This window comes from Gopherus flavomarginatus, chromosome 3, assembly GCF_025201925.1.
Source record: "Gopherus flavomarginatus isolate rGopFla2 chromosome 3, rGopFla2.mat.asm, whole genome shotgun sequence".
NCBI classification, from domain to species: domain Eukaryota; kingdom Metazoa; phylum Chordata; order Testudines; family Testudinidae; genus Gopherus; species Gopherus flavomarginatus.
In genome coordinates this window covers 239,418,525-239,446,274 of record NC_066619.1, presented here as the reverse complement: position 1 = coordinate 239,446,274, position 27,750 = coordinate 239,418,525, and the positions used below count along the sequence as shown (strand labels likewise).

At 42.7% G+C, this 27,750-nt stretch overlaps 1 protein-coding gene across 2 annotated transcripts in view; it reads left to right on the top strand.

Annotated features, from left to right (window-relative positions):
• SLC30A9 (solute carrier family 30 member 9) overlaps positions 1–27,320 on the top strand; it is a 65,804-nt gene extending 38,484 nt beyond the window's left edge. Inside the window, exons 12-18 of one of the 2 annotated variants that reach the window (XM_050947729.1) lie at positions 77–116; positions 3,532–3,603; positions 4,248–4,355; positions 7,299–7,464; positions 20,266–20,395; positions 24,391–24,504; positions 26,800–27,320. In XM_050947729.1, the coding sequence (XP_050803686.1) occupies positions 77–116; positions 3,532–3,603; positions 4,248–4,355; positions 7,299–7,464; positions 20,266–20,395; positions 24,391–24,504; positions 26,800–26,844 (675 nt within the window). In that variant the 3' untranslated portion in view covers positions 26,845–27,320. Of the gene's footprint in view, positions 1–76; positions 117–3,531; positions 3,604–4,247; positions 4,356–7,298; positions 7,465–20,265; positions 20,396–24,390; positions 24,505–26,799 lie in introns of those variants that run through there. The other variant, XM_050947730.1, reaches the window with a different exon arrangement.
• Positions 27,321–27,750: the final 430 nt, after the last annotated feature.

The following is a 27,750-nucleotide window of genomic DNA, read 5'->3' as shown; positions in this document are numbered from 1 at the left end:
TGGGATGAAAGGTTCTATATAAATGTGAAACTATACATTCAAAATAATAAATACTGGGGTTTTTTTATGCTTACAGGCTTATTGTATCTTAGCAGGATCACTGGTGTCTGAAGGAGGTATGCAATATCATGAAATATTTGTGTTGCTTTATTCTTAAGCTGATAATGCAGGCTCAGCAATCTGTGGCGATAGTCTATTAAGCTTTTGCTTACAGAACTGCAAAGATTTGAGCTTTGTTATTCACAATTGCATTGATGTTTGACATCCAGGAAAACTTTTTCATGGCTTTTAATTTCCTTGTGTGTTCTATTTAGTTTCCTTCCTTTGCCTGAAGCAGAAGATTAATATTAGGCTAAAAGGGGTAAAAAACCAAGGGTGATGTCATACTAGGAGTCTACTACAGGCCACCTGAAGAGGTGGATGAGGCTTTTTTTAAACAACTAACAAAATCATCCAAAGCCCAAGATTTGGTGGTGATGGGGAACTTCAACTATCCAGATATATGTTGGGAAAATAACACAGCGGGGCACAGACTATCCAATAAATTCTTGGACTGCATTGCAGACAACTTTTTATTTCAGAAGGTTGAAAAAGCTACCGGGGGGAAGCTGTTCTAGATTTGATTTTAACAAATAGGGAGGAACTCGTTGAGAATTTGAAAGTAGAAGGCAGCTTGGGTGAAAGTGAACATGAAATCATAGAGTTCACAATTCTAAGGAAGGGTAGAAGGGAGTGCAGCAAAATAGAGACAATGGATTTTAGGAAGGTGGATTTTGGTAAGCTCAGAGAGCTGATAGGTAAGATCCCATGGGAATCAAGTCTGAGGGGAAAAACAACTGAGGAGAGTTGGCAGTTTTTCAAAGGGACTCTATTAAGGGCCCAAAAACAAGCTATTCCACTGGGTAGGAAAGATAGAAAATGGCAAAAGACCACCTTGGCTTAACCATGAGATCTTGCATGATCTAAAAATTAAAAAGGAGTCATATAAAAAATGGAAACTAGGACAATTACAAAGGATGAATCTAGGCAAACAACACAGGAATGCAGAGGCAAGATTAGAAAGGCAAAGGCACAACATGAGCTCAAACTCGCTACAGGAATAAAGGGAAACAAGAAGACGTTTTAATCAATACGTTAGAAGCAAGCGGAAGACCAGGGACAGGGTAGGCCCACTGCTCGGTGAGGAGGGAGAAACTGTAACAAGAAACTTGGAAATAGAGATGCTTAATAACTTTTTTTGATTCGGTCTTCACTGAGAAGTCTGAAGGAATGCCTAGCATGGTGAATGCTAATGGGAAGGGGGTAGGTTTAGAAGATAAAATAAAAGAACAACAAGTTAAAAATCACTTAGAAAAGTTAGGTGCCTGCAAGTCACCAGGGCCTGATGAAATACATTCTAGAATACTCAAGGAGCTAATAGAGGAGGTATCTGAGCCTCTAGCTATTATCTTTGGAAAATCATGGGAGACGAGAGAGATTCCAGAAGACTGGAAAAGGGCAAATATAGTGCTCATCTATAAAAAGGGAAATAAAAACAACCCAGGAAACTCCAGACCAGTTTGTTTAACTTCTGTGCCAGGGAAGATAATGGAGCAAGTAATTAAGATAATAATCTGCAAACACTTGGAAGGTGATAGGGAATAGCCAGCATGGGGATTTGTAAAGAACAAATCATGTCAAACCAATCTGATAGCTTTCTTTGATAGGATAACGAATCTTGTGGGTAAGGGAGAAGCGGTGGATGTGGTATACCTAGACTTTAGTATGACATTTGATACCATCTTGCATGATATTCTTATCAATAAACTAGGCAAATATAACTTAGATGGGGCTACTATAAGGTGGGTGCATAACTGGCTGGATAACTGTGCTCAGAGAGTAGTTACTAATGGTTCCCAATCCTGCTGGAAACGTATAACAAGTGGGATTCCGCAGGGGTCTGTTTTGGGACTGGCTCTGTTCAATGTCTTCATCAACAACTTAGATATTGGCATGGAAAGTGTGCTCATTAAGTTTGCAGATGATACCAAACTGGGAGAGATTACAACTGCTTCAGAGGATAGGGTCATAATTCAAAATGATCTGGACAAATTGGAGAAATGGTCTGAGGTAAACAGGATGAAGTTTAATAAAGACAAATGCAAAGTGCTCCACTTAGGAAGGAACAATCAATTTCACACATACAGAATGGGAAGAGACTGTCTAGGAAGGAGTATGACAGAAAGGGATCTAGGGGGTATAGTGGACCAAGCTAAATATGAGTCAACTGTGTGATGCTGTTGCAAAAAAAGCAAACATGATTCTGGGATGCATTAACCGGTGTGTGGTGTGAGCAAGACACGAGAAGTCATTCTTCTGCTCTACTCTGTGCTGGTTAGGCCTCAACTGGAGTATTGTGTCCAGTTCTGGACACTGCATTTCAAGAAAGATGTGGAGAAATTGGAGAGGGTCCAGAGAAGAGCAACAAGAATGATTAAAGGTCTTGAGAACATGACCTATGAAGGAAGGCTGAAAGAATTGGGTTTGTTTAGTTTCGAAAGAGAAGACTGAGAGGGGACATGATAGCAGTTTTCAGATATCTAAAAGCGTGTCATAAGGAGGAGGAAGGAAACTTGTTCATCTTAGCCTCTAATGATAGAACAAGAAGCAGTGGGATTAAACTGCAGCAAAGGAGGTTTAGGTTGGACATTAGGAAAAAGTTCCTAATGGTTAAACACTGGAATAAATTGGCTAGAGGGGTTTGTGGAATCTCTATCTCTGGAGATATTTAAGAGTAGGTTAGATAAATGTCTGTCAGGGATGGTCTAGACAGTATCTGGTCCTGCCAAGAGGGCAGGGGACTGGACTTGACCTCTTGAGGTTCCTTCCAGTCCTAGAATCTGTGAATCATGGTGTGTGTGTGTGTGTGTGTGTGTGTGTGTGTGATATTTTCTAGGTCTATTAATCTTATAGGATGTGAACAATACATATAAGAATATCTGACACATAATCTGAAAGACTGTGTAGCAAGTCTTTTGCCTTTATGTGACTGTAGTATTCATCAGTGGGTTGGCTTGTATGTGGAGAAGAATGCATGGGTAGAGCTTCTCTTTATGAATTGCCACTGCTCACAATACTGATGGCCGGAAAACTTTCCTGGTGACAATCACATGTAATAGTATATTGATGTTTTATTTAATAGAACGATTGTTTTGGGGTATTATGTGCTATGTAGATACAAGATTAGAATTCTTGAAATATTTATAGTTTTCTCACATTTGAAACATGAAAAAAAAATCTTTAAATTCAGAATATTACCATTTTCATTGTATTTGTAGGAAGAAGTTATTGTACTCTGTATGTGTAAAACTTGTTTATCCTTGTACTTTATGGGTCTGATCTACTAAAGAAATTTGTTGCTGGTATGGCTGATAGGAGCACTGTAATTAGTTTGCTATGATATGAGCAAGAGTTTCTCCCCCACTTCCTGTAGTAGAAAGTTGGTCACTTTGCCTCTAACCATTTTCAGCAACAATATTACTTTTATTTCAGCTACCCTTCTTGTTGCTATAAATGAAATTCGAAGGAGTGCCCGGGCCAAGGGTCTGTCATTTTATCAATATGGTATGTCTCTTTATATCAGTATGGTATGTGTTCGTTATTTAAAAGAGGATTTATTACCTGAGTTTGCATACAAATAAAAACAGTATAATTACTGGTTTCTCTTTTTTTACATGAGTCTTATGATTATGAATGCTAGTAACAAGTATATTTTACAAATTGGGTGAAAATCTATTGCCTTATTTAATACTACTTAGACACTTGAGTACTTAAGTTGTTGCATTTCTCAGAATAAATTTCCCATTAGTTTAACACATCTTCTGGACAAGCTTTCGTAATTGGTGTACACTGTGTTACATGTTTCAGAGTGGTAACCGTGTTAGTCTGCATCCCTATCCTTTCATGTATTTATACCTGCTCCTGTATTTTTCACTCGATGCATCTGATGAAATGGGTTCTAGCCCATGAAAGCTTATGCCCAAATAAATTTGTTAGTCTCTAAGGTGCCACAAGGGCTCCTCATTGTTTTTACTGTGTTATATGTATTTATGAACACTTACAGAAGAGTTAGCTATAAAGTATAGGTTTTTATATATGTATAAATATATCATCTTTTACATCATTAGAATTAGTGGTTTACAAAACTCTGTGAATGATGTAACAAAGCTAAGATTTCAACATTAGTGTAATTTTTATTAAATATTCAGTCAGGCTCAGTCGTGATCCCAGTACAAATGTGGTGTTGTTGGAGGATGCTGCAGCAGTTTTGGGTGTGACGTTAGCTGCTACTTGCATGGGTCTGACTTCTTTAACAGGTAAAACTCCATCTTAAATTGAGGCTGCCTCGATTTGAGAGAATATCCTTGTGTGTTGTATGCATGGTATGACTATACCTTTTGACTTCCTTTGTTAATTACTTTAAATGTATGCATCTTTTTTCCTTTGGATTATGGGACTCTCCTCATCTTCCAACTCTACAAAGTCAGTTGATAAGAAAAGAAAAATTTCACTTTTGACATCAACCACTTTGTTTTTTAATCCGTTGATTAGTCATTTATAAACTACACTATTGTATGATATATGACTGGTGTATGATAACTAAGGCTATGATTTTGTCATGGATATTTTTAGTAAAAGTCAGGGACAGGTCACAGCTTCTGTGATTTTTGTTTTGTTTTGTTTTTTTTTGCCTGTGATCTGTCCCTGACTTTTACTAAATGCATTAATGAAAAAAATGGGGAAGGAGGAGGGTCCAGCACCCTGTCCCTCCCTCACCAACAGCAGCTGAGAGCTGCAGGGTCCCCATTTCCCTGCAGAGCTGGATCGGGGGGGACGGTCCCCCACCACTGCTGGTTGGGGAGTTGTCGGGGACCCCTTCCAGCAGCACTGAGCATGGCCCTCTGCCATGGCCAGAGATATCTGGGAGCTGTGGGGAGGGCAGTTGCTCGTGGCCGCTGAGCAGCTCTGGGGTCCCTCTGCTGCTGGCGGAAGTGGCTGGGCAGCTCAGGGGTCCCCGCCAGCAGTGGTGGCCGGTCAGATGCGGGGGGGTACCTCTGCCACCATTGGCGGCAGCTGAGGAGTTATGGGGGGCCCCTTCCAGTGGTTGCTGAGCAGCTCTGGGATCCTTCTGCCTGCGGCGGGGGTGGGAGGGGACCAGCTGCTTGCGGTGGCAGAGCAGTGGGGGAAGGGGTCCCCTACCAGCAGTGGCAGCTGGGGCACTCGGGAGTCCCTGCCGGCCGCCAGTCAGTTGTGGGGATTGACTACGGAGGCTAGGCTGCTACAGGGATCCTCCACTCCTGGCTTCAGTAGATGTTACTAAGCATGCTTAGTTCGCGTGAGCATGCTCAGTACACCCTAAGTAGCACATTCAGTCAGCAGTTTTTCCACACTACAGGACAGCTGGTCAGCTGTGGCGGCCTCCGGTGTCACGGAATTTGCAGAAGTCATGGTTTCCGTGAACTTCCGCCACCTCCGTGACATAATCGTAGCCTTAATCATAGCACTACGTAAGCTTCAGTTTATAATCTTGGGGGCACCACTCTGCATGCATACATCCTGCAATAATGCTGTTTGTCTCTTGGATGACATTCAATTACATTTCATATTGCTTTAAAAAAGCTTGCATTAAAATCTGTCAGAACTGATGAATTTGAGTGATTTTCTAGCAGTATATTTTAATGAAAATCTCTGCCCCTTTGCAGATTTTTTGGAGGAAGTTTTTACTGCGGTGAGCTTCCACAGTTGTATATTACTCTCAAATCTGATTTCAAGTATGTTGAGTTGAAGATATTTGAAATTAGGAGATATTTGAATACCTTTTTTCAAACCCCCGTTATTGTTGAGATTATAGCTTGAAACAATTCTAATAATGCTATTGAAGGATCATATGGATTGGCCTTCCTGTTCTGGAGACATGAGGGCTTGAGTCATTCACACTCTTACTTACTCCAGTAGTTGCATTGAAGCCAGTGGGATCACTTACAGACTTTAAAGTTTGTATGATGGGTCATTTCCTTTTATCTGGATTCAAGTTAACCCAAGTTGTAGCTGAATCTTTTTCTGAAAAGAGAATCTATCATAGTCAAATATGTAAATCACTTTCTCTCTAGTCTGATTACATAAACTCATATCCTGGGAAGCCACGCACAGCCTTGTTACTGGGCTATGCACTGTTTTACTCTGCATGAAGGGAAGGTTTAGGGAGGAAATCCTATTCCTTTCCCCCAGGATGTAGCTTTGAAGTTATGACTTTAGGCCCAAAGATGCTCGGTAGCCCAAATATTCCCCATCTGCCAAAGTAGATGAGGAAAATAGAATGATCTGTATGATAGATTTTGTGGCCCCACACAAGGGCTGGAGAACGAAGCTGTGTTAAGGAATGTGTGCATTCTCTGCATTGTAGCTCTCACTTCCCCAGCATGCAAGAATCAGAGAGACTTGATAGCTGTGAGATGAGGGTTATTTGCCCGTTAAACGGTGTTAGTTTTTTGTAATTGACCTAGTAAGAACTGGATAAACATAACACCTTTCTTGATAGATCTTCACTAATTACTTGCCTCACAGCTTTATTTGCTTTATTTCATCTTTGACTCTATAAAATGTTTTGTGATACTTTATATTTAGGATACGGTGTAAACATATGCAATGTTGTAGACAGAAAAATGAATATAAATAAATGTATAACGTGTTCATTATGTAAGTACTCTAATGCATTCCAGGATGGATTTCTGCTGCTGTCTGTTTTATATTACTTGCATATTTTAAGGCAAATAAGAAAGATTCCTGTTTTCATAAAAAGATTGAGTAGTGTTTTTCTCCTTCTTCGCCATCAAACTGATGGACCTTACTGCTAACTTGATATTTGCTCTGTTGAAGGCTTTACTCATCACATATCACAGAAAGTGGGTCAAGATTTTGGTTATGATGATGGTATTTTTACTTGCATGACGGCTGTGCCCGGGAATCTGAGTGCCTAACAAAATAGTCTACAAATTCATAGGTCATAAGAGGAGGGCATGGGGCTTCCAGGACCTGGGACAGGAAAGATTTTATTTTAAATCTTCTGTTTTCTTTGTTTTCTTTATTCAATTATATTTTCTTAACCAGAAATAAAGACAGAGTTCCAATACATACTCTAAAGAAACAGTAATTCCTGTGTAGAGATAACGTATTGTCTGCTTTTCCGTATTACAAAGGTTTTGTTTTTACGCTTTTAGAAGTATTCTGTTAAATTATTTTCAACTTTTGTGTGTGTGTAGGCAACCCTTACTATGACAGCCTGGGATCTCTAGGTGTGGGAACTTTGTTGGGAGCTGTGTCAGCTTTTCTCATCTACACCAACACAGAAGCATTGCTGGGACGATCCATTAATCCTGAGCAATTACAGCGACTTACTGAGTTACTGGAGAGTGACCCTGTCGTTAGGTAAGATGAGGATCTTCATGATATAAACGTCTCTTATCAAGCAGATCAAAAAGCAGGAAACTAGTATTTGTCTGAGGAAAAATAGTTCAAGGGCATTTTAAGCCAAATTAAATAATTGGAAACAAAGGAGCAGAGATACTCCTCTTGCATTGATTTTCCAGCCTCAGTATGGCAGGATCAGGGTTTTGACAGAAACTTGGTTTGGTTTCCTGTGCTAAAAATGTTGTTGACTGAATTGACAAACAGAAGAATTCAAGCTTAGCTGAAATAAAGCCTTCAAATGTGTTTTATGGTGCACTATACTATTAACTACAGCAGTCGGCACAAGAATTTTGAAGGAAAGGGATACAAATAAATTTAGTCATATACTGTAAAATTGTATTTCCTTGCTCTTTCAGTATCTATCTTAAAACGCTGGTACTTTAATCCCTTTAATTTTTAATAAAATAGAAGCTGACCCTTGCTTTCAATATCCTTTACCCATGCCTATCTTTTCTCTGTGTATCAGTAGCTGGAATATTTATGGTGTTCATCTTTATGTATTACTGTCAGTTTTGGTCAGCAAAAATAAATGAATCAGTTTCAATTTCAAGTACTCCTGTAGTGCAGGGCTGTATCATTTGGGTTGCAAACAACACATTTGAATAATATGCCCTGTGAAGATTGTTGTAATCACAGAGCAGTGGTTTTCAACCTTTTTTCATTTGTGGACCCCTAAAAAGACCCCACTGGAAATCTTATAATAGTCTGTGGACTCCCAGGAGTCTGCAGATCACAGGTTGAAAACCACTATCAGAGAGATCTGGGAACCCTACTTAACAACACATCTCCCCCTTTCTAAGGTCCTGTCTGAAAATTCAAGTGTCAGGTACTAACTCTGTAAAACATTTGTTAACCACACGTTAATATGAGTGGTGGAGGATGTTTTAACAATACAGTTAAAAATCAGTTGTGTGGCAGTTGCAGAGCTAGCAGCACCTTTGACCCCTTTCTGGTCTCTCAGATTGTACCCTTCCCACATTAAATATTAAACCTCTTGGCTTACCTGTCCTGAGATGGAATCCTGCAGTTTCCCTCATTCTTAGGCTGGGTCTCTGTGAACCAATTGTGATTTCTCAGCTGGTCTCACAGAACTCAGCACCTCTAAGTCTTACCTTTGGGAGCTGTAGCTAGTGGTTAATATGATGAAAAGAGAGGTTTCTTGAAACAAAGTATTGTTTAATCTTATCAGTAAGAACACTGCAAAGCACAGGAGAAAACGGTTTTTAACACAATAAACAGTCCACACCTATATCTTTCTTTCCCAAGACTTACTATCCCCTGGAAGCTTAGGAGGGCTCGACTGCTTCAGACACCCTTCACAGGTCCAGTCTGTGTCTCTGTTAGCTTATTCTTCTGCGAACAGCTCACTGGCAACTGCCCTACCTTCTCTCTCTCTCTCTCCCTCTCTCTCTCTCTCTCCCCCTCCTCCTTCTTTCCCCCCTTGTAATTACTCAGAGTTCTATGTCTGAAGGGATCATTAGTTCATCTAGACTGACTACCTGTATATCACAGGCTACTAACTGTCACACAGTGGCTCCTGTAGTAAGCCAAATAATTTGTTTGACTAACATGTATCTCTCAGAAAGGCATTCAGTCTCCATCTGAAGACTTCAAAAGATGGAGAATCTACCCCTTCTTTTGGTACAGTAGTTTATTCTAGTAGTTAATTACTCTCACTGTTGGGCTTTTTGTTTTGTGTTTTTATTTATTGATTTTTTTTCAAAGGGGTCTAATTTCTAATATTAATTTGTCTGGTTTCATCTTCCAGCTGTTGTTTTTTGCTTTAGTTTAAAGAGCCCTTTAGTACTAGTTCTCGCTTCTCCCTGTTTATACATCCAAAAATTGCATTAGCCCTTTTTGCCGCAGCATCACACTGAGAGCTGTTGAGTTGCTTGTCCACTATGACCCCTAAGTCATGTTCAGAGTCACTGCTTTCTATGGTACAGACCCCCATTCTGTAGCTATGGTCTGTGTTACTTGTTCCTAGATTTGTAGCTTTGCAGTGGGCTGTATTAAAATGTGTTTTGTTTGAATGGGCTGAGGTTACCAAGCAATCCAGATAACTCTGTATGAATGCCCTGTCCTCAACATTATTTACCACTTATTTATTTAATCAGAATGTTACGTGGTACTAAATCAAACACTTTACAAAAGTCTAAGCATTGTACAAGATTCATTTTTCATAAAACCACATTGACTGGTGTTGATTATATTCTTAGCCTTTAATTCTTTATCAGTCGAATCCTGTATCAACTTTATTATTATATTGCCTGGGATTGATGTCAGACAAATCAGCATATAATTGTTACCCCATTTGCCTTTTTGAATATTGACACAACATTAGTACTTCCAGTCTTCTGGAATTTCCCCGGTATTCCAAGTCTTTTTATATATTAACATCAGCGGGCCAGAGATCTCTTCAGCCAACTCTTTTGAGGAATTTGAATGCAAGTTATTTGGGCCTGCTGACTTATAAATGTTTATACTAGTGGATTTTATCTAACATAATTCTCTGTTACTAATTGCCTGGAAAGCCCTTTCACATCCTCATGATGTGAGTACAATAACTTGCTTTCTTCTAAATATAAAACAAAAATATTTATTGAAGTCTGCCTTTTCTGCATCATCAACAGTTTTATTGTCTCCATCAATAATGGGCCAATACCGTTGCTGGGATTTCTTTCATTTCTAATACTTTAAAATCTCATTGTCCTTAGCGCTGCTGACCACGGGTTTGTCCCTGATGTTTTCAGCTTCCCTTATCAATTTTCTGCACTTCGTAACTTCTGATTTATATTGATTGCTGTCTCTTTCCTCCCTTTACCATTTGTTATATATTGAATTGTTTATTTCTAATTGCGTCCTTCACTTTGCCACTGAACCAGATGGATTTGAGCAAAAGGTGGACTCTTTCCTGATTGTGGAATCATGGCTTTTTGGCCACATAACAAACTCTTCTTAAAGAAGTTCTCATCAATTTTGCTCATAATCTTCTTCATCTTTGGGAAATTAGCCCTTTTGAAACACCAAGTATATATATATATATTTCTGGCTGGGACTGTTCTCTGTCCATATTTAATGTAATCTGGTCATGTTCACCAGTCTCTAGGCAACCACCAGCTTCCAGTCCAGTGATGAATTTTTATCCATCACAGTGAGGTCCAAAATAGTTACCTCATGGGCACAGTACCTTTTGTGTTGGAAAATCATCTGGCATTTTTAGAAAATCTAATGATGGTATTAGTGGCATGAGTTGTCCAGCGTACGTCTTCCAAATAAATTTCCCATAACAGAGTTTTTCTTTCCACACTTTAAACAAATGTTTAAGGAATAACTCATCCTGTTCTCTACTTTGATTCTGTGACACAGACGTTGATTAGCACGTTGATCCATATGCATTCAAGATTCTGCACTTTTGGGTTATCAGTAACTATAATACAGGTGATAGTGTCGCAAATGTAAAGTACCCACCCCAAAACACCTCTTTTATCTACTCTATCTCGTTTGAACAAGTTATAACTTGTGATTTTAGCATTCCTGTCGTGAATTGCCCCACCAGGTTTCAGTAAAGCTAGTTCTATTGAATTCCTTCTCATCAGTGAAACTTTCCAATTCTTCTTCCTTGTTACTCAGACTCCCAGCGCTGGTATATACGCAGCTGAAAAATTATTTCTCTTTGCATTATTCATCACATCAATTCAATTTGTTCATGAAATGTTCAGTTTGAGTTTGTATCAGTTTTATTCCCTGGTATTCAGCATCCTCCTGTCTGCTCCAGCTGGTGTCCTTTTGATCTATTAGTTCTCAGCTTTAGCAAAACAGCTGCAACTTTGGTCAGATCTTGGAATTAGCAGTTTCATAATTAATAGTGCAGATATTGTTTTGTAAATCCTGATCTATTTACCAAGATGTGTTTTATCTGGTATCATTGTGTTGCTTTCCTGTTAAGCTTGCAATTAAACTAGCGCCCCCAGAAGCACACAATGAACGTTCTAATATAGCTGTACAGTAAACTATGCCCAGTCATATTCAGTATTAATAAATTAATACAGATCACCCCCCACATCCTTCATAGTTTTCTCATAGTGTGTGTGAAGGTATACCACTTCTAAAATTAGCTTTTCTGTTAAATAAAGTTATTTCTAGTGGGGTGGCATTCAGGTGTGAGGGGAGACTTGTTTTTATAACTGCTTATAAAGTTTTTGACAACTTTTGCCAGTGGGATTTTGGTACACCTCTATCCTGCTATAACGCGACCTGATATAACACGGGTTTGCATCTAGTGTGGTAGCAGCAGAGCTCCAGCGGCTCTTTAAAGGGTCTGGGGCTCCGGCTGCTGCTGGGAGCCCCAGGTCCTTTATATCACCGCTGGAGCCCTGCCGCCGCTATCCCAGGGCTGTGGCAGCAGGAGTGGGGCTCCAACAGCAATTTAAAGGGCCTGGAGCTCCACATGGCTGGAGCCCCAGGCTCTTTAAATCACCTCTGCAGCCCTGCCACCGCTACCCCGATATAACGGCATTTCACTTATAACGTAGTAGGGATTTTTGGCTCCCCACAACCATGTTATATTGGGGTAGAGGTGTAGTTTCAAGCCCAATATGCGAGAGATCAAAATTATTAGTGTAAAATATTTAGACCTTGTTGGGAACTTTCTGTGAATGGGTTTCTGACGTAACTTTAATTGTAAAAAAAAAACACCCTATTTTTTTCCTGGGAAAACTGTTGAACTTGCTAAAATTTTTCGATTTTTAGTCAGGAAAATCTAAGTTAAATATTTCCTTTGGGATGATTTGACCTTATTTGAAATATTTTTGTTTTTTTTTAACTGACAAAACATTTTAAGTCATTTTTAAAAACAAAAAACATAACAAACCAAACAAATCAACCTATGTGAACTGCAGTTCTGGCTCTCATTCTCTCCTGTGTTTTGGGGCTCCTGGGAGGGCTCCATGTGTCCTTAGGCAAAACACTAATTTCTGCCTGAGTTGTAAGGTCTATCGCAGGAGTTACATGGCTCTAGGTACATTATGATCATTGTTAATATGTTAGTACAAGTGCACGTGTTCCAAGGCTCATGTTTATCCACATGGGCTGTGCCATTCTAAAATTCCATCACTGTATAAACAAAGACAGAGACATTGTTTTGGACACTTTTCCATGGAGTTACAGACTTGTGACAAGTTGTAACGTGCATAGTATCCTTGGGTCAGTGCTCTTATCAAGAAAGCAGACCGAGCTTGGTATTATGATCCTAACAAAGGCTCAGATGGGAACTTCCTAAAATTAGTTTTAAGCATGCCTTGAATAGAGCATGCAGAGCTCAGCTACCAACTTCTTTCACTGGAGTAATGCATACCACATAATAAAATCTTTAAATATTTGGATCCTCGTGTCCCTGGAGCTTTAAATTCTTGGCTCCATTTCTGAAGCAAAGATAATGCGGTATGGTTGCACTTCTCCAGCTGGGACCTCTCAACTGCCATAAGGTCGGTAGCGCCTTCTCTTCTACAAATTTTCCTCCTACCCTTGCTGTGTAGCTTGTCTGCTTGATGCGGGGACAGGACAGAGCTCAACTAATAGCAACTTTCATATGGTGTATGGCCTTACCGGGATCATAGTGCTCTGTGGTAAATTAGAGTAGGCATGTCGGGGGTGGGGGAGAGCTTGAAAATCTACGAGTAAGCAGGTCCCTGATGGATGGGGGACACTTATTCCTGTATCAAATATAACTTGGCACAGGGGAGAGTCTGTCCTTTTATTTTCCAAAAGTGAAGATGTTTCAAGTGGTAGCAGTCAAGGAGAGGAAGTGACTTATCTGCAATTGCTGTTCACTGAAGATATAAGTTGTCATAGATCACTACTTCAGGTGCTTGTTCATGTCAATTCCAGTCGTGTGTGTGTGTGCGCGTGCGTGTGTGCATGCGTGCATGTGCACAATGGCTGGAAGATTTGTCCCTTATCAGCATCCGTCGGGTTGGCCTGGGCGCCCCCTGGAGTCGTGCCTTCATGGAGGGCGCCTAATATAGAGCCCTGCCAACCCACCACCCCTTCAGTTCCTTCTTACCACCAGCGATGGTGGCTGGAACTTCCCTTGGCTCTTGCTCAGCAAGTTTTCTTCTCTAGTCCATGTATATAGTTAATTAGTTGTTAGTAGTACTCCAGTTAATAGTATAGTTAGTAGTTGCGGGTTTCCCCTCACTCCGTCCCCAGCGCTGTGGCATATCACGGTCCCCAGGCTTTAAGAACTGCGTGGCTTGCGTCAAGTGCATGCCGAAAGGTGATCCGCACTCGTCGTGTCTTTGGTGCCTGGGGGAGAGCCATCAGAAAGATCGTTAAAAGATCTGCCGTGAGTTCCGCCCGAGAACTCTTACGGGGAACAGCAGCTGAAGGTGATCCTCCTGGAGGCAGCCTTACATTTCCACTCCGACCCAGGCTCGAGAGATCTGACCCCTATAGCGGCATCCTTAACACGGAGTGCCCTGGCGACTTCGGCGCCGAGGAAGGACTCCTCCAGGGACGCTCAGCACTGCCATGGCTCTTCACGGGGCCCATCAGACAGTAGGCACCACTCCCACATGCTGATGCTGCAAAAGAAGAAAAAGCTGGACAACTGTTCTCCTCCGGCTAAGCCTCAAGAAGTGCGACCCCAGGCGGGCCACTCCTCAGCGTCTCCTTCCGGGGCCATGTCGACTCCTGTCCAGGTGAGGGAGTCAAGTCCAGCCCCAACTTGATCACCAGTCTCTACGCATCAGCTTCAGGTCCCATCCATGCTGGAAGCTGCTAGAGATCTCCTTCACCTTACGGAACTGTTCTCGCCTGCCAGGGAGGAACCCTCAGCACTGATGGAGCCCCATCCTCCGGTGCATTCTAAGGGAAGCCAGCTATGATGTCAAGGCACTCCTCTTCATCCCCTACACACTCTGACAGAGAGCCTTCCCGCTCCCCGAGCTCTCGACATTCGAGGCACTGAGGATCGGCTCCTCCGTGGTCTTCAGTGTCTGAGACCACGGAGTCGGAGCCCGACTCCTATCGCTCGAGTAGGAGCAGAAGCCATAGAGCGAGGTCGGGCAGAGACAGAAGGGAGAGTAGGCGTGGCCTCCGCAGTGGCAGAACCCGCCTCAGTGGCCCTTCTGGTCTGTCTGGGCTTATCACCAGGGAGGAACCCAGGGCCCACGCTCAGCGATGTCTTCAGTGGCCTCCACTACTTTCATGCCACCTTCCGCTGTGCATCCGCCCCCGATGCCTACGGTCCCGATGCCTTTTCCTCTGTCACCATGCTCTGCTCCAACTTCGGCACCAGCCTTAATGGCGTCGACACACCCGTCTCCCATGCCTGCACTGTTGTCGACGTTGACCTCGATGCAGGCACCTATGGCCCTGGTGTTGATGTTGACACTGGGCCCCCTGACCCCGGCAGCTCATGTGAGCATGTCGATGCAGCTACCTCCAGAGAGATTGATGCTGACGCCGACGTTGGCTACAATGCCTATGATTGGCACCACCTCCTCCAACGCTGCCCCAGGAGTCATGTGACCCGTCTGGGGCAGACAGTAGGGAGCTTCCACTACCGGCACATGCTGCCTCCTCCTCGTCGCTGGACAAAGTGTTGGCAGGAACGACCGTAGCTCCTGCGTTAGAGCATAACAGAGTCCTACAGCAGTTGCTACACAGGGCTGCCCAAGGTCTGGGCATCAAGGCCGAGGAGGTCATAGAGGACATGGTGGACATCCTACCACCCTTGGGGCCTTCACGGGTAGCGTTACCCCTCATAAATACGGTGGTGGATGCCACAAAGACCTTATGGCAGATGTCAGTATTCCTGCCACCCACTGCCAAACATAATGAGCAGTGGTATTTCGTCCCCTCCAGAGGCTTTGAGCATCTCTACTCCCATCTGCCTCCGGACTTGCTGGTTATCGATGTGGCTAACCAGCAGGAGAGACAAGGTTTCCAAGTCTTCTCGAATCTTCACCAAGTGCATGGCAGTCGTCGCTGCCTTTCTGCGGAGACACCAGGTACAGGTGTTCCCATACCTCGACGATTGGCTGGTCAAAGGCCATTTCAGGGCTCTGGTGGAAGCTCAGGTGGCATTCATCAGAGCCACCTTTGAGAATCTGGGCCTGCTACTGAATGAGGCGTAATCAACTCTGTGCCCCGTCAGAGGATAGAGTTCATAGGGGTGGTTCTGGACTCAACCCAAGCCAGAGCATTCCTCCTGCAGGTGAGATTCCAGGCCCTCGACGCCATGATCCAGGGATTCAGGTAGTTCCCCACCTCCACCATGAGAAATTGTCTCAAACTTCTCGGCCACATGGCAGATTGTACGTACGTGGTTCGGCACGCCAGACTCAGACTTTGACCGCTTCAGTCATGGCTTGTGTCAGTGTATGGACCTGTCAGGGACAGCGTGGACAGGATCGTGACCCTGCCTCGCCCTGTCCTCAACTCGCTCCTGTGGTGGATGGATGCTCAGCAGGTGTGCTCAGGAGTCCCCTTTGCCGAACAACCATCCCTAACGCTAGTGACGGATGTGTCAGATTTGGCATGGGGAGTTCATCTGGGGGACCACAAGACTCAGGGCCTCTGGTCACAGACAGATCTCAGTCTTCATATCAACCTCAGGGAGCTCAGGGCAGTGCTCCTAGCATATCGGTCATTCTGCCTGTATCTAGCAGGTCGACATATATCAGTCATGAAGGACAATATGACCGCGATGTTCTGTGTCAACAAATGGGGATGCATGCTCCTCTCCCCTGTGCCATGAAGCGTTCAGGTTATGGGACTTTTGTATAGAGCACTTAGTCGATCTACAGGCATCGTATCTTCCAGGGTTCCAGAAGGAGCTGGTGGACCGCCTCAGCAGGACTTTTCACAGCCACGAGTGGTCCCTTCGCCCGGACATCGCATCTTCGCTCAAGATCCACAGAGACCAGGCTCAGGTCATTCTCATAGCACCAGCCTAGCCCCGCCAGCATTGGTACATGTGTCTCCTAGACGTGTCAGTGGGAGCCCTGATTACCTTGCCGCTCTTCCCGGACCTTCTCACACAGGATCACAGGCGGCTCCAGCACCCGAACCTCCAGTCGCTGTATCTCATAGCATGGAGCAGGGGTCGGCAGCCTTTCAGAAGTGGTGTGCCAAGTCTTCATTTATTCACTCTAATTTAAGGTTTTGTGTGCCAGTAATACATTCAACGTTTTTAGAAGGTCTTTCTATAAGTCTTTCTCTAAGGTGCCACAAGTAATCCTGTTGTTTTTGCGGATACAGACTAACATGGCTGCTATTCTGAAACCTTTCTGTAAGTCTATAATATATAACTAAACTATTGTTGTATGTAAAGTAAATAAGGTTTTAAAAATGTTTAAGAAGCTTCATTTAAAATTAAATTAAAATGCAGAGCCCCCTGGACAGGTGGCCAGGACCCGGACGGTGTGAGTGCCACTGAAAATCAGCTCGCGTGCCGCTGTCGGCATGCGTGCCATTGGTTGCCTACCCCTGGCATGGAGGCTCCATAGCTGAATCTGTTTGAGCTCTCCTGTTCAGAACAAGTCAGACAGGTTCTCCTGAGCAGTAGGAAATCCTCCACTAGAGCCACATACCTGGCCAAGTGGAAGAGATTTTTCAGTCTGGTCAGCTCAGCGCTACTTTCCACCTGTGCTAGCCTCAGTGCCCCAAATCTTGAATTACTTTTTCCACCTAAAGCAGAAAGGTCTCTCCTTGTCTTCAGGGAGCTCAGTCGATGCAGCTACCATCTCGGCTTTCCATCGGTCGCTTGCTGAAGGACCTTGACAGGTTGTACCCGCACCTCCGCCAACAGGTTCCTGTTTGGGACCTTAACTTGGACCTCTTTAGGCTCATGGGGCACCCCTTTGAGCCTCTAGCAACATGTTCCCTGCTCTACCTTTCCTATAAGGTTGTGTTCCTGGTGGCAATAACTTCAGCCTGGAGGGTGTCTGAGCTTAGGGCTCTAACGTCCGAGCCGCCCTACATCATGTTTTTTAAGGACAAGGTTCAGCTCAGTCCCCATCCGGCCTTCCTCCCAAAGGTGATATCGCAGTTCCACATCAACCAGGACATTTTCCTCCCAGTTTTCTACCCCAAGCCTCATGTGAGTAGCGAGGAGCAGAGGCTACACACTCTTGATGTCTGCAGAGAGCTGGCCTTTTACATCGAGAGGACGAAACCGTTCGGGAAGTCGGTACAGCTCTTTGTCGCAGTAGCGGACAGGATGGAGGGCCAAACTGTTTCAACACTGCATTTCATCATGGATTGTGGCCTGCATTACCAAGTGCTACAATCTAGCAGGAATCACAGCGCCCCCGATGACGGCACATTCTACAAGGGCGCAAGCTTCCTCAGCAGCTTTCCTGGCTCAAGTCTCCACTCAGGAAATCTGCAGGGTGGCGACGTGGTCATCAGTACACACCTTTGCTGCGCACTATACAGTTACTAGGCAGGCCAGAGATGATGCGGCCTTTGGTAGAGCAGTACTCCAGTTAGTGGACAGCTGTGACCCCACCTCCTAATTTTGCTTGGGAGTCACCTAATTAGAATTGACATGAACAAGCCCTTGAAGAAAATACAGTTACTCGCCTTCTCGTAACTGTTCTTCGAGATATGTTGTTCGTGTCCGTTCCAGTATCCATCCTCCTACCCCTCTGTCATAGTAGCTGTCAAGAAGGAACTGAAGGGGTAGCGGGTCAGCAGGGCTGTATATTAGGCGTCATGAAAGCGTGACTCTAGGGAGCGCCCAGGCTTACCTGACAGATGCTGCTAAGGGAAAAATCTTCCAGCCCTCGTGCATGTGCATGTCCACACACCTGATTGGAATGGTCGTGAATAACACATCTCGAAGAACAACAGTTCTGAGATGGTGAGTAACCGTTTTTTCTTCCCCCAACCAGTTTGTCATATTTTTAAAATACGTGCATGTATGAGTTTCTAACTTGCTCTAAAGGAACTGGTGATTGAGCCGCTAGGATCACTTAAGTTCCAGGGCAGGAGTACGCACTACTCCTGAAGGAATACTGCGTCAAAAAAATTAAAATTCTGCACACAATATTTTAAAATTCTGCATATTTTATTTATCAAAATAACACAATATAATCACACCATTTTCAACTATTTGCTGACAAGTATTTTGAAATAAGTTACCAAAATAATTGAAAATGGTGTAATTATAATGTTGTGTTACGATGTTATTTTTACAAATAAAATTTGCAGAATTTTTAATTTTTGGTGCAGAATTCCCTCAAGACTACCAGGGTTCTGTGTGGCGCAATCTGGATGTGGGCAGCCCTGGATGTGGGATTGTGGGTAGAGAGGAATCTGGATGCATAGGGGCTCATTGGGGGTGTTCTAGGTGCAGGGGGAATTGGATCTACAGGGGAGTCCAAAAGAAGGTGATTAGGGATCAGTGAGGGGGTGGGGTGGGGGGCAAGTTGCAGTTGGTTGGGGCTCAGTGGGGTGGGGGCTCCCAATGCAGGGGGTAAAGCTTGAGGGGAGTTTCTGGGGGGGCTTGATGGAGAGGTTCTGGATGCAAGGGGCTCCCAGTGTGGTGGGGTTGGGGTGGGGAGGTTCTGGGTGCAGGGGTTGGACGGACAGATGCATGGGGGTTGGGCAGACAGGGGGAGCAGCTCCATGTACAGTGACCCACTGCCCTCATAGCTGAAAAGTGATGGGTCCAGGAAGTGGGGGGGAAGGATCATTGTATGGGAGCCACTCTCCCTGTCCACCCAAACCCTATGCACCTACTCTCACCCCTCTGACATTTCTGGGGGTTGATCTGACCCAGCCCCGGCTGCTCCATGCAGGGGAGGGGGAACTCCATTGTCATCGTCTTCCTCTTCCACCCCCGTTCAGCCGGGACTACCATCCCTGGTAGCCGGGGCATCCCCAGACCTCCTGTTCCCCCCTCCAGGGAGGGGTGAATGAGCAGTGGTGCAGCTTTTCTTTGCTTCCCCACGAAAACCATTTTTCTGCGGGAAAGCAAAGAGACTCTATGAGGGGACGTGTTTCTGCATGCGTGCAGTGGTGCAGAAACCCTCCAGAAGTGTAAAACACAACTCCCCTGCTGTAGTAGATAACTTGGACCTTTCGCTTTGAGCATAGCTCTAGGAGTGGTTATCTATTAACTTATGAGAGAATGGTAATTATGGAAAGGAAAATTTCTGTTCTCTGCAGTTATCTTTTAACCACGAATGCAAAAAATAAACTAGCCACCAGGTCAGATCCTAATGCTCCTGTAATCAGTTCTCAGCCATTTTATCCCTCTCACAAATGACTTGATGCATATTGCAGGCTCAGCGGTCATATTTGTAAAACTTGATCTATTTAAACCAGTACTAAACATAGGAATATGTAGCAATGAGAGTTTGATTTGAAAATATTCAGAGGCTCTAATGCGGGACAAAAGGGAACAGTGCCCCTATATAATTAAAGTATCAGAGGTGTAACCGTGTTAGTTTGGATCTGTAAAAGCAGCAAAGAATCCTATGGCACCTTATAGACTAACAGACGTTTTGGAGCATGAGCTTTCGTGGGTGAATACCCACTTTGTCAGATGCATGCATGTATTCACCGACGAAAGCTCATGCTCCAAAACGTCTGTTAGTCTATAAGGTGCCACAGGATTCTTTGCTGCTTTTATATAATTAAAAAATCTTTGAACTGTGACAATTTATAGTGAATATCAGAATTCAGATCAGCTAATTGTTTTGCTTTACATTTTTCCACATTTCTAAAAATTATCTATTTCAGAGCAATTCATGATGTTAAAGCCACAGACATGGGATTGAGCAAAGTGAGATTCAAGGCAGAAGTAGACTTTGATGGACGGGTTGTGACTCGTTCTTACCTGGAAAAGCAAGACATTGAACAGCTGCTACAAGTATGTTTAATAAAGCAATACTGTTACTTCCAGCATTTTTTCTTTCCCATTCTCAAGCATATTAAAAGAAAAATTTGCAAGTAGATGGGGTATTGTTTTGCATTTATATAGCTCTTCATCCTGCAGGATCCCAGATGGCGTTACATAATTAACACACTGATACAAAGTATACACGGAGATCATACCATCAGCCTCCACCTCTGGGCTCAAATAGCAGTAGTGTATAGCAACACTACAAAACCTTCGTAGTACAAGAAGTGTATTTAAAAAAAAAAATCTTATTCAGGTCAAATTACAAGGCTAATTTTAAATAATCAGGATATTGCCCAACATTCACAAGTTGTTGTTCTGTCATAGATTTTCCTGTATGATTCCCAGTTCCTTACTCTGAAATGCTTTTTCTAAGAACTACCCTGATTCAGTAGAAGACCAGGGAGATGAAGTGAGGCTAAGCCCACCCTGTGACAATGCCAACACCACTTCTGCAACACCCTGGGATTTTCTCTGGAAATCTCTCATCCAAAAACTGATCATTGTAGATCTTGCAAACTAAGCAGGTGCAGATCAGAACCAGAGGTCACATGATTTCAAGTCTGGTTTATGATTGTACAGCACATTATTTCTCTCCTTCCACTTCATTTTTAGAGACGAAATACATTTTTATTGATATTGCAGGAAATGTTTAACTTAAACTAGTCTTCTTGCTTTGTATCCAGGGGGTACTGTTGATCTTATACTGTGCTATGTCTATATTAGTGATGCAATATTTGTGTCTTAAATATACTACAGCGTTATTGCCTATGGCTTTGATATTACAAGTTAAGAAGCATCTAGCCTGCTCTGTCATTAGATATGAGACAGCCAAGAAAAACTCATGTTAGTACTGGGATACCATCTATAGTTCTCATGCATCTGTTAGCTTGGGTTTTATTATTGGGAGAAAAATTCCTCTCTTTATAAAAGAGGTCTGCCTTTTACTTCTATAGCGAGCGTTGCATCCTGTTTTCCTTATCCTTTTTCTTTCTATTTGATACACTGTTGGCTTCTCCTAGCCTCAGTTCACAGCTGTTTTACTTGGCTCTTTCTGGGGGCCAAGGATGAGTATTTTCTGCAGGTTGCATGGAGAATCTTTAGGTATTACTACATTTACTTTGCCACCTGCAATGCAATACATTATACAGCTACCACTAAAGTTACACATTTTTAAATCAGCAGGTCTGGATAACTTGCATCCAAGAGTTTTAAAAATGCTGGCCGAGGCGCTTGCTGGGACCATTAATATGAATTTTCAATAAGTCTTGGAACACCATGGAAGTTCCAGAGGACTAGAAGAAATGTGCCAATATTTAAGAGGGGTAAATGGGACAACCAGGCTAATTATAGGCCTGTCAATCTGACATTGATCCCAAACAAAATAATGGAACAGCTGATATGGGACTTAAGAATGAAAGGAGGCTAATATAATTCATGTCAATCAACATGAGTTTATGGAAAACAGATCTGATCAAACTAACTTGTTACTTCTTTGAGTAAGATTACAGGTTTGGTTGATAAAGGTAATTGATATAATTTATTTAGACTTCTGTTAGCAGTTGACTTGGCATTTTGATTAAAAAACTTGAACAATAAAAAATTAATGGTACATATTAAAAGTATTAAAAACTGTCAGGTCTCAATTTAATTGTAAATGGGGAACTATCTTCAAGTGGGTATGTTTCTAGTGGACTACTTCAGGGATTGGTTCTTGGCCCTGTGCTGTTTAACATTTTTATCAGTGACATGGCAGAAAATAAAATCATCACTGCTAAAGTTTGCAGATGGCACTTAGGTTGGGGGATTGGTAAATAACAAAGAGGATGGGTCACTAATACAGAATGATCTGGATTGCTTGATAAGCTGTGTGCAAGCAAATAAATACACCCAAATGTGAACTTAGGAACAATGTAGGTCATACTTACAGGATGGGAGACACTAGTTAGTCTGGGAAGCAGTGACTGAAAAAGACTTGGAGTCATGGTGGATAATCAGCTGAATTTGAGCTCCCAGTGGAATCCTGTGGCCAAAAGGGCTAATGCAAGGGTGGGCAAACTATGGGCCACAGGCCACATCCAGCCTGCCAGCTGATTTTAATCTGGCCCTCAAGTTCCAGCTGGGGAGCGGGGTTGGCGGCTGCTCTGCACATGCATGCGGTGGCTCCCTGCAGCTCCCGGAAGTAGCGGCATGTCATTCTCCCGGCTCCTATGTTTAGAGGCAGCTAGGGGGCTCTGTGTGCCACCCGCGTCCCAAGTGCCACCCCTGCAGCTCCCATTGGCCAGGAACTGTGGCCAATAGGAGCTGCAGGGATGCCGCCTGCACATAGGGCAGCATGACAAGTTACCTGCCCATGCCTCCGCATGGCAGCTGGAGGGGGGACATGCCGCTCCTTCCGGGAGCTGCCCCTCCTGCACTCCAGAGCCCCTCCTGCACTCCACCCCTTGCCCCATCCCTGATCCCCCTCCCGCCCTCCAAACCCCTCGGTCCCAGCCTGGAGCACGCTTCTGCACCCCAAACCTCTCATTCCCAGCCCCATCCCAGAGCCTGCACCCCCAGTTGAAGGCCTCACACTCCCCTCCTCACCACCCATGACCTACCCCAGCCTGGAGCCCCCTCCCACACCCTGAACTCATTTCTGGCCCCAACCCCCTGCCCCATCCCTGATCCCGCTCCTGCCTTCCAAACCCCTTGGTCCCAGCCTGGACCATCTTCCTGCACCCCAAATCCCTCATCCCCAGCCCTACCCCAGAGCCCCCACCCCAACCCTATGCCCCAGCCTGAAGCCTCCTGCACCCTGAACGCCTCATTTTTGGCCCCACCCCAGAGCCTGAACCCCCAGCCAGAGCCTGAACCCACACCCCAACCCCAATTTTGCGAGCATTCATGGCCTGCCATACAATGTCCATACCGAGATGTGACCCTTGGGCCAAAAAGTTTGCCCACCCCTGGGCTAATGCAATCCTTGGATATATAAACAGGGGAATATACAATAAGAGTAAGGAGGTTATATTACTGCTGTATTTGGCACTGTTGTGACCACTACTGAAATGTGTGGCAAGTTTTGGTGTGCATAATTCAAGAAGGAATGTTAATAAATTGAAGAGGGTTCAGAGAAGAGTCACAAGAATGATTAAAGGATTAGAAAACCTGGCTTCTATGTTTGAGCTCCTAGAGTCATCTGTCTATTTTAGCTTAACAGAGAAATGGCTAAGGGGTGTCTTGGTCACAGGTTATAAATACTATGTGAAGAATGAGCTCTTCAGTCTAGCAGACAAGAGTATCGCAAGATCCAGTGGCTGGAAGTTGAAGGGGTAGATAAATTCAGACTGGAAATAAGGTGTAAATTTTTAACTGAAAGTAAACAACCATTTGAACAATTTACCAAGGGTTGTGGTGGATTCTCTGTCAGTGTCCATTTTAAAATCAAGAATGGATGCTTTTCTAAAAGATATGCTGTAATTCAAACAGGGAAGATGTGGGGTAAGTTCTGTAGCCCGTGTTATGCAAAAGGTCAACCTACATGGTCACGGTGGTCCACTCTGACCTTACCTTTTTGAGAGAGAATGAGAGGAGAGAACAAGGAGAGAGAAGCTGCATTGTCTTGTTAGGAGAAAACTGAGACGTTTACCAACTTTTTGAAGAGATGACTTTTTGGAAAGACAAAGTGCAGTTCTTTAAACCTAGTTTGTGAATAAAGGAAAAAGTGAAAATGTGTATGTACATATTGCAGATTTATTGCCAGCCCATCTTCCTTCCCATCTGTTTTACATTCTTTGTGTCTTTCATCCTCACTGCCCTGAAAAGTCAGGAATAATAAAGAAGCCCAGCCTTTTCCAGTTCCTTGGCAAAGAGTTGCCCATTAGAAAACATGAAAATGTTTAAAAATTATTGGTTGCTTGTTTTTCTTTTTGTTTTGTGTTTTTACCTTTCCCTCCAACCTCTCAAATTTCTTTTCTTGCCAGGAAATTCAGCAGGTGAAAACTCTTGAGGAATTAGAAGCCTTCATGCTTAAACATGGAGAGAATGTCATTGACACACTGGGAGCTGAAGTAGACCGGCTTGAAAAGGAGCTAAAGGTAATATTCAGTTGGTAAAAATAATCAGTCAATGAATGCTCTTATTTTGCAGATATATTTAGGGCTTTGTTTTACCTTTTAAGAAAAGCAGTGACAAACTTCAGTTAAGTTTCATTCAACAATTCTGACCTTGAAAACAAGTATTTGTCTTGCCCTGGGTCTGCTTCACATGTGTGGCTTGTATGGTGGTTTGTTTTGTCTGTCCAAGTCACTTGCCTTTCTAAGATCATTACTACTTATTGATTACAGTTCCCATGGAATATTACCTGTTTACGTTCTCTGAAAAATGGCACAGTTGTCTCAAAATGTCAAGTCATTTATAGGCCCTTGAACTCTACATCAGCTGTAATGAGAAGCAGCTTTTAAATGGTTTTTAACCATGTACTTAATGTTGTGTCAAAAGTGATGTCATTGCACATGAAGAGAGCTCCAATTACTTTACCTCTTTGTTTTGTTTTGTTTTGCTCTTGGCAAAACAGTATCTCTCATTGCAACTACTGCTCTACCATGTGAAATTAATAGACACACAAACAAGCATCCATCCTTTTTTCAGTTTAGGATTTAGAGATCTCTTTCAATTGTAACAGCAAAGGCGTGTCGTCCTTGTTACATTGTGGCTACTAAAACCTTACCTGAGAAGTTATGGTAGGTAGGTGTGGCATGCTTTAATTTTCATTTAGTTTGTGGTTTGTCCTTTATACCAAACCATAACTTTATAAAAGGATAGATACATCATAAGGACCTTTAAGGTAAATATTTTCCCAACTCTTTAACACTTTTTGCCTTTCTGATTTCAATTTCTAGAATGGTATTATTGGGCTGGACAGCGATCTAGTCAGACAGTTGTGTTGTGACTCTGGTTTTGTATTGATAGTTTATGTGCTGATGTGTGATTACCTAGTTATAGGAGATGCTGGGAATTCCTGAAAGTATAAGTGGATTGGAGAGGTCTGGGAAGCAGCAGATGTTCAACATTTGGTTCCGTCTTTAGAGTCTGGTTTTCTTGCTTTACATTCTGTTAAATCCCACAATCTGGGAAAATCTGTTCTTCCAGGCACCAGCAGTTGTCTGTTTCTCCTAGCATGAAAAGGTGGACAGGTCTCATGCCCTTTGTGGCTGAGCAGTAGAAGGAATTGTATGTACAAATAAATCATATTAGTCTGCATGAAATAAATGGGGAACTGTTTATATTACAAATGTATGAAAAGCCCCAAAGGGAACTTCTAATACAGAACATATCCATTCTATAGGGTGTGATTTTTTTAAAAATGTTTTTTCCTTTCTGCTGAAGAATTATTTCTCTACTTTTGGAGTAGTTAAGCATTTCCTTTGTCTGAAGATGTGAGGCATTTGGGCAGACAAATATTTCCATAGACATAGGTAAATTCCATGGTATTTTCCAAGGGGAGTACAGAGCCATGATCATAACCATAGTGTGCTAGATAAATATTGTGCCTTTGACTGCCTTTTCCCTTCATCAGAAGGTGCTGTTCAAGAGCATGTTCTAGTCTGTGTAGAATTTTTGAGAAACATTCTAAGTAATTTTAGTTTTATCTCCCCAGAGTGGTGCTATTGAAAATCAAAATCAGTGTTTTGACTATAGTTGGGTTTGCTTGCCAGCCCTCGGTGATTTTTTTGAACAGCAGGCTCAATTACGAATAATAATTTTCAAAACATAAATTCTATTTTCAGTGTATATAGGGATTTCAATAATTGTTGCTATTGCAAAAGCTTTACCTAATTTTAAGTCACCTGTAGAAATGTTGGTGAAGCAAGTCACTTGAAGCAAACATCACCTGTTATGCAAACCACATAATATTTTCAGTGTCTGAAGTTGTGTATTTCTTTAATAGAAACTCGGTCAGTGTATTAGGTCTTACAAGTCATTTTAATAGCATAGACAGCTCTTTTCATGCACTTTTGGCATTCAGGAAAGTGCCTCTTCTATGTAGAACGTAACTTTTTATTTTTAATTTGGACATTTTTACCTTTAACCAATTACCTTTTTTAAATCATGAGCTGCTTTATACTTTTGAAAGCATTAGAACTAATTTAGCTATGAAGTTGTCACCACTGTAGTACACTCTGATAAATGTTCCTTGGTGGACAAATTCTTTAGACCTGCCTAAAGCATGGGTTGAATGTATTAGTCAGTCTTCATTTTAAAACAATTGCTATGTTACCATGAGCAGGGATTTGTTATCCTGTTGCCAACATAGTGGCAGGTCTTGTCAGCATCAGTGTGATACATTTGATTCTTTGCTTATTAATAGAATTTTGGGTTTTTTGTTTCAGCAACGCAATCCTGATGTTCGACATGTAGATTTGGAAATATTGTAGATTTGACAGAAGAAATCCGTGGAGTACTCTCTTTTGGAAACAAGTCTGCACAGAGATGGAACAGCTATTGAAACTGCAGTCACTTCCATACCATGCCTCATTTACTTCATGCTGTAGGCTTCCTGAATTGTTGTTACTGAATCAGTTTCCAGAACAGCTATAGTTTCCGGAACAGCTATAGATTCAGAGTCAACAACTTTGTATAGAAGATCAGTTCAACAAAAGCTACTTAGCATAATTTCTACATGAGACTGTTGGAGGTGGATTTATTTGGGAATTGGAACTTAAATCTTTTAGTTTCTATAAGGCAAATGTTAATGCCTGAAAATACACAGAAGATAGTTTCACCATTTCAATTTTTTGTCAACTTGCACATCAGTTTGCACTCATTTAACTACTTCCTTCTAGAAGCCATTGGAGGTATTTGCAAGATACAGATGTTTTAATGTTAGAACTGGCTTTGTTTCATTTGTTCTACCTGTTGTTATATTCTAGCTATATGGTCTCTTTTTTTCCCCTCTGAGATCAGTCCCTCCAAAAAACGCAGTCCTTTTCTCGAGTGTCATGATTTGGAAACTAGCTTCTGCCAGTGTTGCAATTATTAATATAATATAATGCAGTCTCTTGAATGCAGTTGGCTTTGGGCTTGGCCTAGAGTACGTTGAGTTACTGCGCAGGATGTAGAAACCTCAACAAACTTTTTTTTTTGTAGATCTTGGCCTATGCCTTGTGTTTAGGTTTTTTTCTCTTCAGATTTTTTCCCACCCTTATGCCTTTTTGTTGCTTTAACTTGCTAACGTTGGAGGATATAACGTGGGGAACGATTTATTTAGTCATTTTCTGTTGTTTTTCATTTGGCTTTTTATATTTTTAAGAGGCAGCATTCTGTGAATGATCTTTGCTAGC